This window comes from Syngnathus typhle, linkage group LG20 (genome assembly GCF_033458585.1).
Source record: "Syngnathus typhle isolate RoL2023-S1 ecotype Sweden linkage group LG20, RoL_Styp_1.0, whole genome shotgun sequence".
In the NCBI taxonomy this organism is placed as follows: Eukaryota; Metazoa; Chordata; class Actinopteri; order Syngnathiformes; family Syngnathidae; genus Syngnathus; species Syngnathus typhle.
The window spans coordinates 5,373,977-5,394,854 of record NC_083757.1 but is presented as its reverse complement, the minus strand read 5'-3'; the positions used below and the strand labels follow the sequence as shown (position 1 = coordinate 5,394,854).

Below are 20,878 nucleotides of genomic sequence, written 5' to 3'. Positions count from 1 at the left end.
TTTAAATAAAACAAAGTTTAAGATACTTCTTTACAACCTCAATTTAACATCACTGATTTTAATTCAATTAATAATAAAACTATGCCTATGGTCGATTTGGGTCGATAATGTTTTAGGCAGTAAAAATATACCGATTTTCCTTTAGGATTATAATTTTTCTTTTTAATTATTTAAATAAAAATCAAGAATTCCTTGAATCAATTGCCCCAAAAGATAGAGGTTGTACGATCGTTTTAACAAAAAAAAATGTAGGAACAAATTGACGCAACTTTTGTTTCTTACGGATCGATTGCTGTGAACGGACCACCGGAAGTGACAGCAAATTTAATATTGCCGTCCCAGCGATATTGTTTGGTGCATTTTTGTGGGTTTCATCGGCTAAATTTTCATGCGAGGTTTTCTGCTAAATTCACTCAAAGGCATTTTGGGGGACAGCGTAAAGGTAAGAAGACTGACGGTCGGTCGAATGTGATGTTTTAAACGGCCACGTTTGCTAGCTTCACTGCTCGCCGCGGTCGATTTTGAAACCGGCTATCACCTGGAAAACAACCCGCTTCATAAAGACATACTGATTGTTTGCTGCAAAATGATGAACGCGCACGATACGTTTTCTTAGCGAAAAATTGCACGCATTCGGACACTTTTTATTTTTATTTTGTGCGTTTCATATTCCGATTACGTGACCAAAATAGATTTATTAGGGTGCGCGGTGTTATTATTGTGAAGGATAAATTTGGGGAAACACTTGAATGTCGCTACGCCTTCCCGCCATTTTAAGAGTGATGTCCAGGATTTAGTCGAGCCCATATAAACACACCCTCTCAACAACGACAGCATCATTTTTTTTTAAATGACTACTCTTTAATTTTGCGAATTCTACATTATAGGAAAATATTATTGTGATATTTTTGGGACTTATTATTAATCAGCTAACGATTTGGCTGTTTTCCTGGCGATAAAATGACAAAATTAATAAAAACGAAACAGAGTAAATTAATTTTCTGTTTGGCGTTACCTTTGTATATTTATTTATAATAGATTATATTTATTGCTCATAAGGTATCCCATTGTCTTTATTGACTAGTGTGCATTTTATCATGCACCAAATTGAAGTTTTTAAAATATATTTGTTCTTACTTATTGTCTTAACTATAATAAAGAGCAAACTCCAAAGTGCCTCCATTGAATAATTCTTATTGTCTGCATAGAATATTAAAATTAAAATGTGATTCGTATTGGATTTTAAGTGAATGCCTTGCATTCAATTATTAATTAATTTTTAAAACATTACAGACTAAAATGGAGCCAAAAGTGCCTGAATTGGTCTTGCATTCCACTTAATGACCCGCAGAGGGCAGTGCCATTCATTGTGTGCTGAGGGTGCCATTAATTTTTAATTTTTAGAGGGTTAGGGTTTAAATTTATGCCCAGCCAGGCATCAATTTGACTTGAAATTGTTAGTATCATAACTGCTTGTTTTTATTTAATAGTATTAGATAAATTCTACAAACAAGTCTTGTCGCATTCATTCAATCATTGTGGATTACCATGACCGGGATGACTGATAAAGAGATGCCAATATTTGACGTTATACTTCACAGATGGATTAAGTAAAAGATTCAATGCAAACGGCATGGAAGAAGAACCGACAGTGTTTGAAGAACAAGGTAGCGTTCCGGGCCAACAGGAGTCCAATAAGGACATTTCTGTGGTAAAAAGTGGCAGGGGGAGACCTAAAGGTCCCAAGAAGTCGCAGATCAGCGTTCACGACGTAAACCTCATGGAGCTTGTTTCAGACATCGCCAACAACAGCTCTGTAGTGGGATTCGAGGACACGAGCAAGGTGGAAGATTACGTGCCCAAAAAGAGGGGCCGGCCAAAGGGCTCCGGGAGCAAGCGTTCGGTGGAAAAGGTGGCCCATGACAACGGCACGGACACGCCCAAAAAGGGAAGAGGGCGCCCTAAAGGATCCGGGAAGCGCAAGGCCGAGAATGTCACGAGCGAGGACGAAAGCGAAGAAGCGGGGCCTACCGATAGCTCTGTCAGTAAGGCACCTCGCGTCGAGCTAGGCGATGATGATAACAACTCACCCGTCAACAACTCACCCAACTGCATCGCCACCTCGCGGGGCAGAGGGCGACCAAGGAAGAGCAGCGCCGAGCGGCGGCCGGCGCCCACCGTAGATGGTCCCAGAAGAGGGCGGGGCCGACCAAAAGGCTCCGTCAACAAGAAGCCAACCATGTCCTTGGCACTCTTCCAAGCAGGACGCCCCCGCAGAAAGCAGATCCCGCCTTCTCGGCTGGTCATTCGCCTCCCCAGAAAAAGCTTGAAGCGCGGGAGACCCAAGAAAGTAGCTTCGGGAAGGGGTCGCCCCAGGAAGTACCCGCTGCCGTCCCCTGAGGACTCCAAAAACAGAGTGTGGAAGCCCCTCGGGAGACCGAGGAAGCATCCTATCCCCGGGGCTGCGGTGGGCGTCCCAGCCACTCGTCGGGGCAGAGGTCGTCCGCCCAAGTTAGACGCCGTAAAACATCCCACTGCCTCGTACGACGGACCACCACGAAAAAGAGGCCGACCCAGGAAGTACCCCTCTGGCTCCCGCGGCGAGCCCGCTAAGCCCAAAGTGTGGAAGCCCCTCGGGAGACCTCGAAAGTATCCTCTGGTGGATCCTCCTGAGGGAGCCCCCGAACCCCCTCGCCGCACACCAGGTCGACCACGCAAGTCCGCATCCAAACGAGGAGCCCACCTACGCAACCCCGCCTTGCCACGCCCCCCTCAGTCGACCGCGGTAGAGGACGGCGCGCCGCGCAAAAGGGGACGCCCCAAGAACTCTGGCAACAAGAACAAAGTCCATAGCGCGGCTTCGCCCGACGACACCGCATCCAACCATTCCGACAACGCTGAAAAGGAACGTAAGGGACAGGAAGCGGGAGAGCACAAAGACGACCCCACCGCCCAGCAACAGGAAGAACACGCCGCCGCCGCCGAGGAGGGTGGTACTTCTCAAGAGTGACGTCGTTCAAACGGTGTGCTTGATGAACTATCCGTCAAGGTGTTGCACTTTTAGGCACCATTTTAGTCTGGTAAGTTAGATATCCTTCTACCGACTGATTGTCTTGTCTTATTCAGTAGGTCTTACTAGAGTCCTTATCCTTTTAGTTAGTTTGTTTGTTTGTTTGTTTGTTTGTTTTTGAAAGACTGTTTATAGGTCCAATTTAGTTCTCACAGGATATTCCAGTTTTTAGCATTATCACACAGCTCAATTCAGGCGCTTCATCTCCCTGCCAGTCAAGTGCTGCGTCAATATAATAGCCTTACATTTTTTCATTGATAGCCAAAGCTTTGAATGTACCTCTTTAGTTTTAATTGCTGGATATTAGATTCATGAATTGCTCTTCAAAAAAATAATACATTTTTAGAAAAAAAAACAACTTAAAAAAAAAAAGACTTCTGTCTTAAATGCCTTCCTGCCATGATTTCTTACTTTGTGTTTGGAAGTTTCCCCTTGCCCTATTTGTTTTCAAGTCACATTGGTGCGGTCTCACTTATCTCAATCTTAGCTGTTAAATAGTTTCCATATTGTTATGAGTATGTATTTTTTTAATGTGTTCTTAGATGTTAAGTCACAACGTATGAAAAAACAAAACAAAAAATTATAAAATGGCCATGTGCCCAAAACATATGAACTTTTTGAATGGGGAAACCAATCCAACCAATTAAAGTTATCTGAATTTTTGTGTTTTTGACATGAAACAAGTTTGTAACATATGCACTTGAAATAAAATGTTGACCTTGTTTGCATTTTGTTTGCTATGTTTACGTTATGCCGCCAATTTGTCCATTTCTTTTCATTTCAGTCGTGATTGTTCAGGCTATCGTTTAGAGTTTGGCAACGTAAGATGGCCGCCGCTGGCTTCGCTCAACGGTGAGTAAGCGTCATTTGTAGTCCGTCTTCTTCAAACTTCTGCCAGACCGAATACAAAAAACATAAAACACAGCTCCCATATTTATTTTTCAGGTAAGTTACAATTCCTGAAAAAAACGAAAAATGCCCTGGTTTTTTTTTTCAGAACTACGTTTCAAAATGTGCAAGACAATGAACGCAAGGTACACGGACCCATTTCATATACTGACCAGAAGATGGCGACAAAGTTTTACCCTAAGCTTTTGTAATGACAGCCAAGTCGCTGTCATTTACAGATGGGTTCTGATTGTACTTTTATACGTATTAAGGTAAATGTAATTAAAAAAAATTAGGCGTTCATCACGGATTGATGAGTGTGAGCGGTTGACTGACGACCGCACTGCTGGTTTTCGCTTAAAAAGATCAATGTTTTAGTGTAATTGTGAAAGCCACCTGTCATCCAAAAGCAAACTCACCTGTGACCCTAAAGAGGATAAACTACATGAATTGATCCAAAGCATATCACATCATGTCAATGCAATTCAACTGAAATCCTACCCTGGTGAGAAAACTATCACGCCGTCCGCTTGCCCTGATCACCTTCCTGCTTCTTCTTTTTTTCCATCATAGGAAAAGCGAGATGAGCCTTTTGTGAATGGGGGGGAAAGTGTGTGAGGGGAACGCCCGAGTGGCCCGCGGGCGGCTTGTTGCTGTTGTGCAGGGACTTGCTAGATTACAAGACCCAGGGTGGGGTTGTCGAGCCCCGGGGGGGGTGGACAGTCTGAAAGCAAATCTTCCAGGTGTCAGCAAGTGTCTAACTGCGGATAATATTATCTCCCTTCTGAGATTGGAGAGGCGTCATCGACATATTTGATGAGGTAACGTGAAGTTCAAAGATCACAAGCTTAAATCGGAACTATGAAGTCCTGAATGTGGAAGGAAACATGCTCCTTAAAATCCACGATATGGAAACTGTATACAACTTCCACACATATACATTTGTTCAAATCTAATTTTAAAATGTAGTTCATGCCTGTTCTCCCTTTTATGCTGTCAAGACAATATTCTGTATAACATCACTTTGAAGGGGGGGGGGGGGAAGGGAGACTCTCCCTTTTCTCCAAAAAAGAAGTCAAGTGTGCTCGCTTCAAGTTGTTCATTTGCCACTCCGGGTTAAAGTTTACTGTGAAACTGACACAAAGGCAATTAAATGACGGAAGCATAGACAAGCGGACAAAATAAATACATGACAGCTTTGAAAACAAACGGGATTTCTTTTCGTCCCTTCAGGTCCAACGTATGTTCCCCAAATCCACAAGTTAGCACCTCAGCCTGTGTCACGTGAAAGAATTATTCCAGACCGTAAGAGGAAGCTACCTCTTAACCTTCTTCATTTGACACTTCCTCTCCTTTCAGCCTCCCGTTTCCAACCAACCGGTTTGGCCACGATGCTGCCAGACCAGTCGAACTGCACACACTCAACGCTGCGCAGTCACAATAACACCAATCTGCGTGATGCGGTATGTTTTGGATTGAGGGGGGGGGGGGGGGGGCAGACTTTTATGCTTGAGAGCTGCGTTTCTAATCTGGGAGCCAATTATTTCATCAACTAAAAATACATATGTTGTTTTTTTATTTCATTCTTTACAGTGAGGAAATAAAAAAATACTGTAAATAATAGGCAAATATATAATCTGATCATGAATAGGCAAAGGACAACAAAGTAGATAATAATGAATAAATGTGAATTGCCATGAGTCAGGAATTCTTTTTCTTTTTTTTATTAACTGCAATATTGAATTGTCCTTCACATCTGTGTGAAATATTTTCTCTCCGTCTGTCCATCTCACCTGCCTGCACTCGCTCGTGATTCTAGAGCCGCCAAACAGGCTGACTCCCAATCCACGGGCCAAGTCCGGACAAGTAAAAAAAAAAAACGTCAGGCATTTTATTTTTTTTCTTTTAGAAACACAGGAGGAGGCAAGGGAATTCTTGAGCGTCTTGGGAGCCGACGTCATGCCCGTGCCTGCTTGCAGTCGCCATGTTTCAACTGTCATAATGTCTCGTGGAAACGACTAAAAAGTACGTGGTTTGCTATCACAATTATTATTAACTCTTTTAACTCCACCTCCCTATCCCAATGTTAAGTTTGTATGCTGGGTTGAGGAAAAACGACTCCACCTGTATTTATCTAGCACACACAACACGGAGAGTGCTGCAAAGGCCGCAGCTGCTCTGACAAACAAATGAGTCGAGAAGAACATACCTGCAACACACACGCACGCACGACGACACCACTGACGGTTAAACTGAACCCGGAGCGTTCTTTTCCTTAAAAAAAACAAAACGATTTTCATACACGATCACCCGGAGGCTTTCACACGCAAATGAGCACTTGTCTTTTTGTCCGAACCGTTTTGCGGGGGAAAAAAGCATCCATAAATGCCAAATATGTTGCATAATCAATACACGGAATATAAAAAGTTGCCACTATCCTATTTTTACTGGCGGATGGCTTTTACCTGAACTGTCCGGCTATGTAAACAGGGCCGAATTAGCATTGAGATGGTGATTGTAGAAGCCAAACATGCACCTGCATTGTTTGCTGTTGGCCTGGCCGATTCCAAACACTGCAATGTGGTCATACAATTGCTTCATTAAAGGGACAATGGCATTGTGTCACTAATGACAGGCCTCCTCCCTGGCTTTTTATCTTCGCTCCGACGGAGTGGGCAAACTTTTGCGCCCCAAGGGCCATGTTTCAAAACGGACAGATGGATTGGCTAATTGTAATGTTCCTAATGATTTTATTTCTGATCAATTAATCTATTGCAGTGAATATAAAAGAAAGTCTACGCACCTCTAATGCAATTGCAATGGTTTGTGATCTAAAAAATGAGACCAAGACAAATTGACCTATAACCTGCACAATTCAAATGAAACCTTTTAGAGCAACAAAAAAATAACAGGGATAATGTTGAACTTAATTTACACATATTCACATCGATTGATTGATTTTATTGAACACTCAAGATAAAAATAACAATTTAAAAGAAAAATATTCAACATGGTGGAAGGTGTGTGCTGACTTCCATTTGACACGAGTTAGCTGGATCTACACATTTTATATACTTTTTAATATTGTATATATTCTGCTACATAAAACAAAAATATATTTTGAAAAATATCAAAACGAAGAGGCGGGCTCTTTACCTGGTCACTCTCCAGCCAATCAGCGGCCTGCTTTTTTTCACCCGGGCAGCCAATGAGCGGTGACCTCACCTTCCCCTCACTCGGCTGTGAAAGAATTTCCCAAAGCTAAGCGATTAAGCGACGCCAAATACAAACATCGTCGTATTGAAGTGTATATAAATCATGTTGACATCGTGATCAATTACTCAAGTCGACTTTTTGTATGCAGAAAGGGAGCGGAGGGATAGTTAAAAAAAGAAAAAGCGGGGTTTACCTGCCGGCGGGAGAGACGAGAGGGTGGCGGTGCGGGGGTGACAGGAGGAGGAGAACTGGAAGAAAAAAAAACACTCAGGGAAAAAAAAGAAAAGTGGACTTACCTGTACGCCAACTTCTGCCAACCCGCTCCTCTTATCACCTGCTCCGACTTGAAAGTCCAGTTCCACCAGGCACCACGCCGGGGAGAGGAGGTGAAATATGTCACAGGAGACAGACAAGTAAGTGATCTTACCTGTGGAGACGATCTTTGATTCTCGGACCAAACTGGGGAGAGGGGGTTCCACTCTTTTTTCTTTCTCGCTTTGGAATCATTTTTAGGGGGGGGGGGAGGGGGGGATACTGCAAAATACATTTTGAATTTGAGGAATAGTCGCATACTAATCATTATTCATCTTTTGTGGTTCTCTGATGAAATGGGGGAAAACATTTTTGGGATTCGCCGTTTTTTTGTTTTTTTTTTAAATCAAAGGAAATACCTTCAAATGTGCATGGACGTTTTTTATTCTGTTTTTAATTTCAATATTTGCATTTTGCATTACACTGCACGAACCCTACGGCCTTGTGTAAATATGCACATTAATAGCGGGTGATTATTCATCAAGAACACTGAGCTAGTATTGACATGCTTTGTGCCTCTCGAACTTTTAATTTGAAGTCATTTATGTTTCCAAATGTTTCTACAGCTTAAATTGTGCAATTTTGGCATTTGATGTGATTTGAGGCGTTATTTTGTACATACATTTGGCCCTATTAGCTTGATTTGACTTAATAATTGTGGGGAGAAAAAGTCGGCCCCAAAGCGTTTTCGATGTTTTTTTTTGTCTGCAAATAAATGTTTTTTTATTCTGATGTTGGTTTCACTAACATATATATGGATATAGCTGCTACTACTACCAATTCTGGTTATATTTTGCAGATCATATTTTATGCAAAATTATGTTTTATTTCTCATTATTAAATTATATTTTTCTCATTTGTATGAATATACAGATAATTCTATATTTATCTGATTATTCATTTTTAAAAAATCAAGATTACAGGCAGTCCAGAGTTTTTTTGTTTTTTTTTATAAATGTAAAAATAGATTTTCAATAATATTAAAAAGTCAATACAATTTCCTCACACCAGTTGCTTTTTTTGTGTGTGTTATTGAAAGGTGTGTGTGGCCAAGGCGTGACCGCTAATGTCTATCGCGTGCTGTGTAACATTTGGCGGGCGTCGAGTTGACACTGGGCCAAACTAAAGTTGTTGTGACAATACGCCATGTTGTAGTACTCCGTGGTCTTACCCACTAAACTTAAGCCTCTTGACTGTGACAACTCTGTTGCTAACAAAAACAGCAGCACTTACTGAATCTGATCAGATTATCATAGGTCAGACTCCCTAGATTCCTCTTTCGGTCTGAATTAAAAATCAAGCTTAGCCCATGATGTGAAAGGATTACCAAGCCCTGGTTCATAAAATAAATGTGTCTCTATGGTGTCCGCCCAGTAAGCGTCTGGTGGTGGTGGTCCCCAACGAGAGCTCCTTCCCAGCCGTACGGCGGGCCTACACCAGCGAGGATGAGGCTTGGCGCTCCTACCTGGAGAACCCGCTGACAGCCGCCACCAAGGCCATGATGAGCATCAACGGTGACGAGGACAGCGCCAACGCCCTGGGACTCCTCTACGACTACTACAAGGTACCTCAGCTGCATAATCTGCACTTCAAACTGTGCAAGCGCATCTCAGTTGTATATTTTTATTTCACCTTTCAAAGATTTTAAAATAAATCGTGATCTGCATCTACAAATGTCCGGCCTGGTTGTCTTCCAGGTTCCTAAAGAAAAGAGACTCCTGACCGCTCCCAAAGTTGCGGAAATAACAGAAGAGCAGGAGAAAAGGTTGGTCAACATGCTAAATTGCTAAACAAATAGTCATGTTCTGTTTCTGGCATCACTGCTACGTGTTTGTCCAGGTCGCCTAGTAACCCCAACGGCGTCGAAGCCGAGACGTTGGACAACCGTGTCCAGGTTCTTAAGTCGGTCCCCGTCAACCTGTCGCTCAACACGGAAGACCCCGGTGGCCCCGGAGCTGGCGGGGCGCCCTCCGTGGCCCTGGTGAAGGCCGAGTCCTACGCGCCTGTCTTCATGACGACGGGCGCCGGGCTCCACTATCGCGTGGACGGCGAGGAGGCATCTCGGGTGGTCTACGAGCAGAGCCCCTACGAGGTGACCACAGTCAGCCACAATTCCTACGTGAAGGAGGACCAGCACAGCCCGCCGGACAGCCCCTTTGACGAGGAAGGGGACACGGTGAGGAAGGAATCCGGTCCCCAAATATTTAACGAAAAGCTCCTTTTATATAAGTGTCTCTTGTATTTTGCTGTTCTTCTCGCCAGAAGTACCACACGCCTTCCTCGCTGGCGTCAGATGACTTTTTGTTCCACCAGGTCGGAACGTAAGTCACCACCCAATGTGTACACAAGCGCCCCCCCCCCCGTTTTGTTATGAGGTCTAACAAATCCCGTGATGTCATAGCGAGAGCTTCCAGTACACCCTGGATGCCACTCGCTCGCTCCGTCAGAAACAGGGCGAGGGCCCCATGACTTACCTAAACAAGGGCCAGTTCTACGCCGTCACCCTCAACGAGCTCAGCGCTAACAAACGCCTACGACACCCCATCAGTAAAGTGCGGGTGAGTGCGGCGAGTGTGATGAATCCTTCGAACAAATATACATCTCCTCTACGTCGTTTCACAGAGTGTGATCATGGTGGTGTTTAGCGAGGACAAAAACAGAGACGAGCAGCTGAAATACTGGAAGTACTGGCACTCCCGGCAGCACACGGCCAAGCAGAGAGTCCTGGACATCGGTGAGATGTGTTTGATTTAACTTTAATGCCAATGCTGGAATGCGCTCAGCCTGTAAAAAAAAAAAAAAAAAACCACACTGAGAGCAAACAAGCCCCCACCCTTCTCATTGCCCGCCTTCAGGCTAAACGGCCACCATGACACACACACGCATACACACCTGAAGAATAGAGAATTGTTACTGGAATCACTTCTCTATGACTTGTTGATGTGTGTGAGAGGCTTGTTTGTGTGTTTGACAAGCTCGGGCCTGCTACCCCCGCCAAAACTTTGAGGTATGTCACACACACACGTGCGTACGACTATACACTCACGCACACATGGCTTGTCAGGACAAGGAGTGGAATGTGGAGATGCGCGGTCCGTTCCAAATAATAATTTTGGCATTATGGGGGGCTTCATATTGGATCATCAATAAACATTGACTCAAATCAAGAAAAAGTAATCCGGCGTAACTGCCCGGCTAGCTTGTTGGCTAAATCACAGGCGGCCCTGCACCTTTTTCCTCTTGGTGGACGCAACCTGAAACCGCTGGTCGAGCTGATTTGAATAGCTAGCAGCAAAGAGGATGTGTGTGTGTGTGTGTGTGTGTGATGTGCAGGTGCCTCGGGGCCACGTCATAGAATACGTGGGCTCATTTAAAAACCTATGTGTGTGTGTGTAGGGGGGGAGGGGGGGGATCCTAGTTTCCTGTCTCCATTGTGCACCTGTTGCGGAACTAGTAAATCCTAACATGCATGTTGATTCCTTCACAACATATAATCGTAATACCGAGACTCTGTGAAAAACGGCCCCCCTTGTGGCCATGTGTACCAAAACAATTTTCTGGGTATCAAGAGTTGGGTGCAAATGCCCTGCAAAACATTGGCAACTTTTTATAGGCAATGTAAAAGGGGCTCTTTGCTGCTCTAGGTAACAGAATTCCAAAGACACTCCTGTTTCTTCCTCAACCACCCAAAAGAGTTTGTTGAGCGGCTTTTTTGAAGCCACAGCGTTTGTTTGTCCTGTCCAGATAAGGCTTTATCTTTCCAAATTGAAGCGTGCGCCATTGGGTTGCTTATCAGGAACAAACAATGGCTACCTGCTCGTGACTTTTAATGACCACTCTGTGGTTTTTTTTGTCTTTTTTTTTTTTTTTTTTAAATGCTGTGATTCTCCTCCCAGCTGACTACAAGGAAAGCTTCAACACCATCGGCAACATCGAAGAAATCGCCTACAATGCCATCTCCTTCACGTGGGACGTCAACGAAGAGGCCAAGGTAAGAAAAACGGCTGAAAAAGATCAAATTGACCTGGCAACACAGATGCTGAAATCTAATTGGACCAAAAAAATTAAAAAATTCGATCTATGTAGTAAAGGCCGTGCAGACAAAAGACTGCAAAATGACAGTTATTGACATTTCGACCCCTTTTAAACCAGTCAGGTATGTTTACCCATGCCGGAGGAGTCTTGAGAAATAAAAAGTAGCGAGACAGGTTTTTTTCTCATGCTGATTCAGTTGTTGGCAAATTACTGCGATCAATTTATGACACATACTTCTAAATATAATACGCATGAATACATGACCCCACTGTTCGTCAGATCTTCATCACGGTCAACTGCCTGAGTACGGACTTTTCGTCGCAGAAGGGCGTCAAGGGTTTGCCTCTGATGATCCAGATGGACACTTACAGCTACAATAATCGCAGCAACAAACCTCTGCACAGGGCCTACTCGCAGATCAAGGTCTTCTGTGACAAGGTCAGACACCATCCTAAACCAGTTTGATCTGAACACAATACCTCCCCCTTGTGGTCATATCAGTTCACACCGCATTTCTTTCTTTCGCTTCCTGTCCTTGTATTTCATTTCTTTCTTTCAGGGAGCAGAACGTAAGATAAGAGATGAAGAGAGAAAGCTGTTCCGCAAGAAGTCCAAAGGTATCTCAATAGATTTAATTTTATGAGAATATTCAGGATAAATTAACAGTAAACGGGAGCCATGAAAAACTGTACCCAGGTAAAGATGGAGGCGCCAGTGTTATAACGGTACCCAAGAAATCGGATACCACATATTTCAAGACCATGACCGACCTGGAAGCACAACCTGTCCTCTTCATCCCCGACGTCCATTTTGGAAACCTGCAGAGGGCCGGACAGGTACGGTACGATATGGCAGCATTCAACAAGAATGTTGACATTAAAAAAAAAAAAGAAATAATAAAATAAAAGCAAATCTATTCAGGTGTTCACCTTCAACACAGAGGAAATGGAGCGAGAAGGGTGAGTGTGCCCAAATGTGAAGTGTCATTTACATCAGCTCAAAGAGATATGCAAATGAGATGCACTACATGACAATGTTTGCATCAGGAGCGTGCTGGTCAAGAGGATGTTCCGGCCGTCCGAGGACGACTTGTGTCCGTCGCCGCAGAAACAGATCAAGGAGGAGGTGAACAAGAGAGGTATGGAGGCCGGCCTGAAAGAACATTACGAGTAATGCACGCTCGTGCTACTCTTAATAACATGACATGTTTGTCCTACCACAGTTCTGCTGTATGTCCGGAAGGAGACAGATGAGGTGTTCGACGCGCTCATGCTAAAGTCGCCGACGCTGCGAGGCCTCGTGGACGCGGTGAGTGGCGGCTGCCATTTTGGTTGCTACTTCTTTTCAGGGTGAAGGGTGTCAAAACAGCACAATCAGCATTTCCATTTACAGATATCTGAGAAATACAACTTGACCACGGAGAAGATCACCAAGGTCTACAAGAAAAGCAAAAAAGGGTGAGGCAGATTCAGCAGCAAATTATTACGGTGCAAAAGTTGCTATTATGTAGTAACTCCCTTCCTTTTCTTTTTTCACCAGCATCCTGGTGAACATGGACGACAACATCATCGAGCACTATTCCAACGAAGACACGTTCATCCTGCACATGGAAACCTTCGCTGACACCTACAAGGTCACGCTGACTGAAATATGAGCACACCCAAAAAGATTTTTAAGACTGTGGGCTACTCTTGCACGGAGTAATCGTCGCTGGTCCTTAAAGGCAGAAATAATGGAGTCCATATTGATGGATCCACTGTACAAAGTGTCTTGTCATTGTGTACATAGACTTGATTTGTATTGACGAATCCCCCACCCATTGTGTAAACATCTAGTCTTTATTAGTTCTTTGCAGCTTCTATGCATGCCAACCTTGATTTGTTTTTATTGTTGTTGTTTTTTGGTAGTTGTTATTTATTTTTCTTATGTATCTGTGTATCCATCAATTTCAAGTACTTCACATTTCAGCAATTTTGCAACAAGTCGCCCTTTGACAAGAGCCGTCACGTGACTTTTATAAATATGAAAATGTTATTATTCACGTTAACATTGTTAAAAAAAAGTGAATAAATACACGTGCCATGGAAATATATCAGTAATCAATCTCATCTGTTATGCATGTTTCCACTACAATGCTTAAGAAAATAATCGATTTTGAATAATCCATGAGTCGCACTCTCCCGCTGGTAGTATATACGCATGCGCAGACGAGTTTGACGTTAGCTGGAAGCTAACGGTATAATCATGTCACCCGCGGTATATAAGTACAAGGGCACCAAATTGAATCTTTATCGCCGAATTATGTCCAATAACGCGTAGAAATGAATTGTGTGCTGCCCAGAACTTTATTCATCGTCGTACAACAAACGCCACGATACTTTACGGGACCGGTCGTTGGACAACTCGGAATACGGCTAGCAGATGCGGCTAATTGAAGCCCAAGATAAAGTTGGTGAGTAATATTTTGTAATGTTTCTGCTATATATATTTTTCCAATTCCTTTGGTTGTTATTTGGTCTGAGAGTCGACAAAAACATCCACTTGATTATTTCGTCTTTATTTGAATACCAAAATGGACATCCTACACAAAGTTTACAAAATCTACCAATAAAATAATAGTGACATCCTCGTTTGTTCGACAGGTAACAACTGTACAGTATAAATGATACAATACTGTGTGTACATTTATTCTTTTAAATTCATCATCTATATTTGGCACTTAGACCACAAAATGCTAATGGAAGTGGGACTGAAGTACTCAACGGCCTTTTCTGCCGTCATTATCACAGTTATTTTTTCAAATTATTGTTTCCTTTCCACTAAAAAAAGTGTCTTCACACCAGCAGGGATAAAAAAAAATACTTAAGTCAGTGAAAGTGAAATTTGGTGCAGCTTTAAAGCATGACAAACATAAACACATGACAAATTGGTAGCGTGAGCGGCCATATTGGGGAAACGTCACTTCCCACAACGCTATTTTGTGTGCGTGACTGCATAGCAACGCACAAATGTACGGCAAGCGAAAATAATCATAAAGCACATACGCGCGTTTGGTTTTAGGGAACAATAATAAACGCGTATGAGTTGCGGTATAATTTCTGCTTACCATACATGTGCTCTTGGTCTAGCATAAATATACATCTTTTTTTGTCCTTTCAAGTAAAAGAAAAACATAACATTGCAATAATTTACATATTTTTAAAGGTGAATTCATCATAAAAAAAATGGAATACTATACATATCGTTAAAACAGCTATTTTTGTTTTAGGTATGTGGAGTTTTGGGAGGAAAAAAAATACAATTAGACCCAAAATGATTCGTCCACTGGCCAACATTTGCATTTATGGGAATTTAAACAAAATTGGTGGAAATAAATAAGGGAATTATTTATGACATTTTAAACATTAATAGACATTTAATAGAGCATTTGATTTTGAGTTGAAGTTGTTTTTTTTTCAAATAATATATATCTATATAAAAAATGGTTAGAATTATGGTTACAGCCTGGATTTTACTGTGCAATTTAAGAAAAAAACAAAATATCTTTTTTTCGCACCAAGCTGGAGTTGGAGCCTTTTGTTAAACTTCTAAAAATCAATAATACTGCAGAAAAACAAACATAGGTTTCAACATTCACTTTATCTCTGAATGTCTAGCCAGCACGATCCTCATTAGGGGCTGTGTATTATTCCTCCCAAAAAAATGTGCGTTAAAATCCTTCTGATGTTAAGAGGAACTACATTTCCCAAGATGCTTCACTTTTCAGTACTGGTCATCCACTGACTCTTCCCAATTCAAAAAGCGCAGCAGCAACCATGGATTCAGTGCAGTTTGGTACCTCCTAAATTCATTTTAGAAAAAAAACAAGTCCTGCGCATACAGCAATACAGTCTGTCAAAGGTGTCCTTCAGATGGTGTTTTTTTTGAGGAACTAATTGCAAAAAAAAGAGGTGCTAGAAAGAGAAGCAATCCGGCCGTTTACTGGCCGACGCTGCTTGGGTCGCACTGCAGCAGCCGCACAATGGACGGGTCACTCCTGGCGCCCTCCACAAACTCCTCCAAAGACAATTTACCTGAACACAAAAAAAAATGTACGATTAGAAGGAGCAGTAAAATGTCAACTGAATCAAAGCAAATATATCATGACAGGAACTTCTTTTAATTGTTTTAAATACTTCTAGGAGGACCTGACAAAATATTTTGCGGAAAAATATCATTAAATGAGAAATAAAATCTTGTAATTTTAATAGAATTAAAACTCACAATGGGAAAAAATCCCTTAAAATGCAGAATAAAAATCTTACCATCTCGATTCGTGTCCATTTGCCGAAAGATCTTATCCGTGCGTTTCTCAGGCGTCGACTCATCCTCCGGCATCTTCATCACTGAGGAGACCATCTTGTAAATGGCCTGTGGGGAGAATACCAATCACAGCGTGAGAAAGGATTTCAGTCATTTTCAACTTGATGCCAACCAGCGTCGATGACAGACTCAAACGTATTAATTTTGCTCGAGACGAACGACCTTTGACATGAAGCTGCACACCAAGACTCAAGTGAGTGATTAAATTCTATTTGAAGTTTGGACTATGTTCACATTGCTCTTCTCACTGTCAAGTTCCACTTGTTTCACTTTGATATGAACTCATTTTAAAATGAATACCCTAATGTTACCCTTGATCCCTAAAAAAAACGAGGAAGGTTGTCGGCACTCCCTAATAGCACACAGCAGCTGGATGTGGTGCTGAGTCAAGAGGCAGCTTCTAGAAATTAAACACCGCAGGAAGTGCAGCTTGCTAAAATTACATTGCGGGCATGCGGATATATGCGACGCAGCGAGCTTGAGCAACGACTCACCGTGACTATCTCCAGCATCTCTGCCTTGCTGATGTAGCCGTTGCCGTCCAGGTCGTACATGCTAAAGGCCCACTTGAGCTTCTGGTCCAGCCGGCCACGGGACGTGACGCTCAGGGCGATGATGAACTCCCGGAAGTCAATGGTGCCATCGCCGTTGGCGTCAAACGTGCGGAAGACGTGCTCGGCGAACTTGGAGGCGTCGCCATATGGGAAGAAGTTGGCGTAGATCTTCTTGAACTCTTCCATGGACAGGGCGCCGCTGGGGCAGTCCCGCAGGAAGCCCTTGTACCATTCTGTGATCTCGTGCTCGGTGAAGTCAGTGTTGTCCATCAGGTCCTGCATGACATCAGGACGGAGCTTGCTGTTCTGTTTCCCCATGGTTGATGGTAAAAGTGATGTGTGATGAGAGGGTGGTGGCGGTTTCAGACGTCTGAAAGAACCGACAAGAACGTTGTTAGGAAGCATCCAAATAATACTGTAAAGCTATTGTGGCACCTCAAAGTAAAAAAAAAAGACAATACAGAGAAAGGGTTACACGGAGGGTTGTCTACCATGGACCTTCAAACCTAGCACAGAAGATCATACAAAGTTGGATAAGTGTGTTCATTTTTGGGCTGTTCCCAACGGGAGTTGCACATTCTAAAAGAAGCTAAGAGATGATGGCCTCTCTGAACATCCCTCAAAGCAGACGCCAGAAGTAACCAGGCTATTTCTGCCCCCGTTAAGACTCTTACCTGCACTTGCAGGACAAACGTTACATAATCGCGGCTTTGCCGAGATGGACACGAGGGGGATCACATGGTCAGGCCATGTCCCACTGATTTCAGGTGAAAGAACAAAAGAACAATGCAAAAGAACATTTGCTGATTGCTCAAAAGACTTTTTGCAAGACGATTGTAAATCAACGCCATTTGATTTACCTATCAAATTGAAACGCTTTGATGCTAGATGTTAAAAAGACTTCCTCGTCTAGCCGTTCATTTCCGAACCCATTTTCTTTAAAGGTTTAGGTTTTAAGAGTAATTAGCAATTGCTACATTGTGTTTGTTTACTTTAGTTTTGGACTATGCGGCTTTTCCTGAACATCTTGTCTTCAGCTTACGTAATGATCAAGAGTCTCCATTTATATCCCGCAGGTAAAGCCCAACTAAAGAGCACCAGGAGTTAATCCCCCTGAAAAGTGAGAGGAGGTTGGCGCGTGCATGACGAGGAGAAAGACGACTCGGGGTGTGTGATACCATCTGCTTCGGGGGATGAAGGTTCTTCTTGTGACAGTCATACAGTCGAGTCCGCTAGATTCGACACGATTGCAACTGCCACTAAACGAGTGCAACCGGAACAGATCAAACTCCGAGATAATACTACTCCCACCACTTTTGAGTACATAAAAACCGCTTCCTGTGTCACTTCCTGATGCTTGATTCGCTAACACACCTTTTGTCTTGCGTCAACTGAAGCCGGCTTGTCACTCTCGCTGCTTTTTAACAAAGTCCCTCCATCGAGCCATCGTCGCTACGCAAACACAACCTCGCATTATCAGTGTTGGGGGGGGGGGGACTTGGCGGGAGGGGGGGGGGGTAATCCTCACGACACAGGCGCCTTTATGAAACCCAAAAAGTGTTGCGGACGACATCTGCAAACTGGTGAGCAGACTGTCGATTGGACAAACAGTGGCAGCAAACTGCTGGCGAATAGCACAAAGAGGGCACTGTTTGTTTTAAACCTTGAGCGAGCCCGCGTCTAAGTCTACAGGCATGGAGGCCTAACTGAAGTCCAGGCAACATCAGAGCAAATCAAACCGCCAGTTGCCCGCATCTACCCAAATAGAGCCAACTTTCAGATTTAGCATAAGTCGCCATTTGAAGTGTTCAGAAGGACGCTTCCAAGGGGGTTATTAGCTCTTGGTTCCACCCGCGCTGTCTCTGTGTTTTCTTCTGTTTTGTCTGTGTGTGTCTTTAGAACATCACATTTAACTTCTGTAATGTCTTTAGGGTTACTATTTTAGTTTCTGGGTTACTATTTCTGTTTTTACAACACCCTGTCATCACCACTAGTGGTATTCCTGTAAGCCTCAGTGACCAATGAACTTTATCAGCTAGATCTGTGACGTTATTTTTTCCTTCTATAGCTTAGTTGGTCGAGTGGGAAGGACTGCAGAGTCTTGAAGTTGAAATCCTTAAATGTAAACATAACAATTGATCATGTCATCCTGATGGATGGTATTTTTCCTGCTCCTGTTCCAAGTACTGTGTACACACTTGTGGAGTCAATGCTTTAGCTTTTATTTTCCAATGAGTTCTGAGGTTTGATTGATTTTTTTTACACCACAAAGACATAAATTGACAGCTACGTTTCAATATGGACCCTACGTTAAAATTCAGCGCATGCATCTAGGAATTTGTCTCGGTAAATTGAAACACTAAAGATTTGCTAGCAAGTTACATTTGTTTGTTTGTTTTAATTGAAACATATTGAACAAAAAGCTCATAATGCATTGGGAAGCATGTCTCCCTTTGGGGGCTTCATATATAGATACCGAGTGGAGCAGCCTCATCCGATTAAGCAGAAGTAGCTAAGCTTTATCCGCTGCAAGAATCTTCTCTGCAAGACTAAAACACGTTGTGCAAAATAAGTTTATCTAACGTTGCGTCGACCTGTTGGCGTACCTGTGCAGTAACAAAACAACCAGGAAGCTACCAAAGTGCCTCGGAGATGGGGGGGGGGGGGGGGGGAGAGGGCGATGGGACCGTACAACTTACCTCGCTTTCAAGTCGATGTGTGGAAGAGCCTCCAAAAAGTGTCTTTAATGGCCCATAACAATTTGAGACAAAAGTTTCCGAGAGGACAAAGAGGCGGCGACAAGTCGCGAGAAGCCACACGGGAAGCTGCAGTTCCCCGGCTGGGTCTCGGTCCAAACTCCGGCTCTCGTCGTTCGCTTGTGACTGGACGTACACACTGCAAACTGGGCAATCCTCGAGGCGTGACGTCAAAGCCTAAGCGTCACGTGGGTAGTAGGTGACCAATGAGAGGCCCCGTTGGCCTGGCAACGTAAAACCCAGTGGTTCGTTTGGACAATTTATTAGGTACACTTTCACCATAATGTACAGAAAATTAATATTTTGATCGATACATGGATAGATTGCACGATTTTAATTTAGATTCTGTTATAGTTTAGCATTGCATTCCCCCCCCCCCCTTATTTTTTACCATTGCATGATAAAACTGAAATACTTCTGATGGTCACCAGCCTCTCAGTACGGTACAGGTGTCCTCATGCAGGCACATTTGCAGCCACGCTTTGCCTTTACCTTAAGATGATTAGCAGGACACAAAGCCGCCGCGGCTTATTCAGCCGCTGTTCCTGGGCGTGTTTTCTTAATGGCCTTAGAATGGGCCCTCTCTCCCTTCTGCTGAGTCAGCAGGCTGACCACGCAGAGCGTGCTGACACATTGAATGCTGGTTTGGAATGAATCATGTTCTTTGCCTTCAGTAAGTGCTTTCCCAGAAGGATTGAATCTCAATAAATGGCAACCACAAAACATCAACAGAGGTCAGGGAGCATTGTGGAGAACTTTGAACCCTGGAAAATGAGCTATTTGCCCTAAAATGGCTGTAATAGCTAAATATATAGCGTACTCTTATTCCTAGGATTTATTGTCCCATATATTTCCCAAAAATAATCTCATCTATAGTATGAAGCACATAATCTGCTCTCAAAATGGATGCATTAAAATGACATAACATCAATGCCTTAATGCATGTCATGTCGCACGCCAGCGTAATTCGGCGCCACGCTCCCCTGTCGTTGGACAATGTGAAGATGTTGACCTTTTATCCACATAATCCGCTGGGCTAGTTTGGACCCCCGAGGCAGAGAACGCCTGAGTGCTGGGAATCGGCAGCATCTGACTAATAGCTTTGCATAACATTGATCTGACCAGCTGTCTACCCCACCCCACTGTGCATTTTGGTGGAAACAAAGTGAACGTGGCGAGGTGGCCCCAAGGCATCAACAGGCGGCATCATTAGGTAACATCAGCTTTCCGAAGGGGGGGGCGGGCATTGAGAAGCCGTTGATCTGCACGGGAGAAGACGATCCACCAAGCTCCTGCGATTATCGCTTACCTAACCACTCAGTGTCAACCTTGGATCGCCTCCAGCGGTGGCCATTTACTGCCATGAGATTTATCTCATTGGATAATTGGACTCAATGCAAGAAAGCGCTTTCTTGTATCGTGCGGCATTTTGTAAAATCACAGTCGACTCCATGCACAAATTATATCGCTTTAGACAAACATCTCCCGAATAACTGCAATTTCTCTTCTTGTGCTAGGTGCTGCTGTTTTAGGTAGCAAGAGACTTTGACTAAGATCATCATCTTCTGCGCCCCGTGGGAAAGGGTAGGCCTGGCTGACCTGTTGCTTCACCGCAGCGGCCGCCGTGCGTCACCATTGGCGGATTTAACGGCCAAGCTTGACTGGATTACAGGTGACTTTATTCT

The 20,878-nt window shown here is 43.5% G+C and overlaps 3 protein-coding genes and 1 long non-coding RNA gene across 7 annotated transcripts; 2 read left to right on the top strand and 2 right to left on the bottom strand.

Annotated features, from left to right (window-relative positions):
* The first annotated feature begins 271 nt into the window (after positions 1-271).
* On the top strand, positions 272-3,792 carry si:ch211-288g17.3 (chromosomal protein D1). The gene is made up of 2 exons (XM_061266772.1): positions 272-442; positions 1,602-3,792. Exon 2 carries the CDS (start codon positions 1,634-1,636, stop codon positions 3,008-3,010), a length of 1,377 nt encoding a protein of 458 aa, XP_061122756.1. The 5' UTR covers positions 272-442; positions 1,602-1,633; the 3' UTR covers positions 3,011-3,792.
* Positions 3,793-4,205: 413 nt separating this feature from the next.
* Positions 4,206-13,613, top strand: grhl2b (grainyhead-like transcription factor 2b). 3 transcript variants are annotated; one of them, XM_061266757.1, is made up of 18 exons: positions 4,206-4,779; positions 5,318-5,421; positions 5,868-5,983; positions 8,861-9,050; positions 9,184-9,251; positions 9,326-9,662; positions 9,749-9,807; positions 9,888-10,044; positions 10,109-10,220; positions 11,383-11,477; positions 11,801-11,959; positions 12,081-12,138; positions 12,218-12,357; positions 12,443-12,480; positions 12,568-12,659; positions 12,744-12,829; positions 12,914-12,978; positions 13,061-13,613. In XM_061266757.1, exons 4-18 carry the CDS (start codon positions 8,985-8,987, stop codon positions 13,173-13,175), a joined length of 1,647 nt encoding a protein of 548 aa, XP_061122741.1. In that variant the 5' UTR covers positions 4,206-4,779; positions 5,318-5,421; positions 5,868-5,983; positions 8,861-8,984; the 3' UTR covers positions 13,176-13,613. The 3 variants fall into 3 exon arrangements, 2 of the variants coding, with proteins under 2 accessions (XP_061122741.1, XP_061122739.1); XM_061266755.1 differs by lacking the exons at positions 4,206-4,779; positions 5,318-5,421; positions 5,868-5,983 and adding an exon at positions 7,445-7,587; XR_009710620.1 differs by lacking the exons at positions 4,206-4,779; positions 5,318-5,421; positions 5,868-5,983; positions 13,061-13,613 and adding an exon at positions 7,445-7,587 and having other exon boundaries at positions 12,218-12,362; positions 12,914-12,967.
* Positions 5,054-7,508, bottom strand: LOC133144281 (uncharacterized). 2 transcript variants are annotated; one of them, XR_009710631.1, is made up of 4 exons: positions 7,368-7,508; positions 7,115-7,198; positions 6,762-6,789; positions 5,054-6,232 (listed from the first exon to the last, which is right to left on the bottom strand). It is a non-coding gene; the product is annotated as an uncharacterized LOC133144281 (long non-coding RNA). The 2 variants fall into 2 exon arrangements; XR_009710632.1 differs by lacking the exon at positions 6,762-6,789.
* Positions 13,614-14,062: 449 nt separating the features above from the next.
* Positions 14,063-19,346, bottom strand: LOC133144263 (neurocalcin-delta B). The gene is made up of 4 exons (XM_061266828.1): positions 19,137-19,346; positions 16,378-16,807; positions 15,826-15,931; positions 14,063-15,594 (listed from the first exon to the last, which is right to left on the bottom strand). Exons 2-4 carry the CDS (start codon positions 16,753-16,755, stop codon positions 15,500-15,502), a joined length of 579 nt encoding a protein of 192 aa, XP_061122812.1. The 5' UTR covers positions 16,756-16,807; positions 19,137-19,346; the 3' UTR covers positions 14,063-15,499.
* Between the last annotated feature and the right edge of the window lie 1,532 nt (positions 19,347-20,878).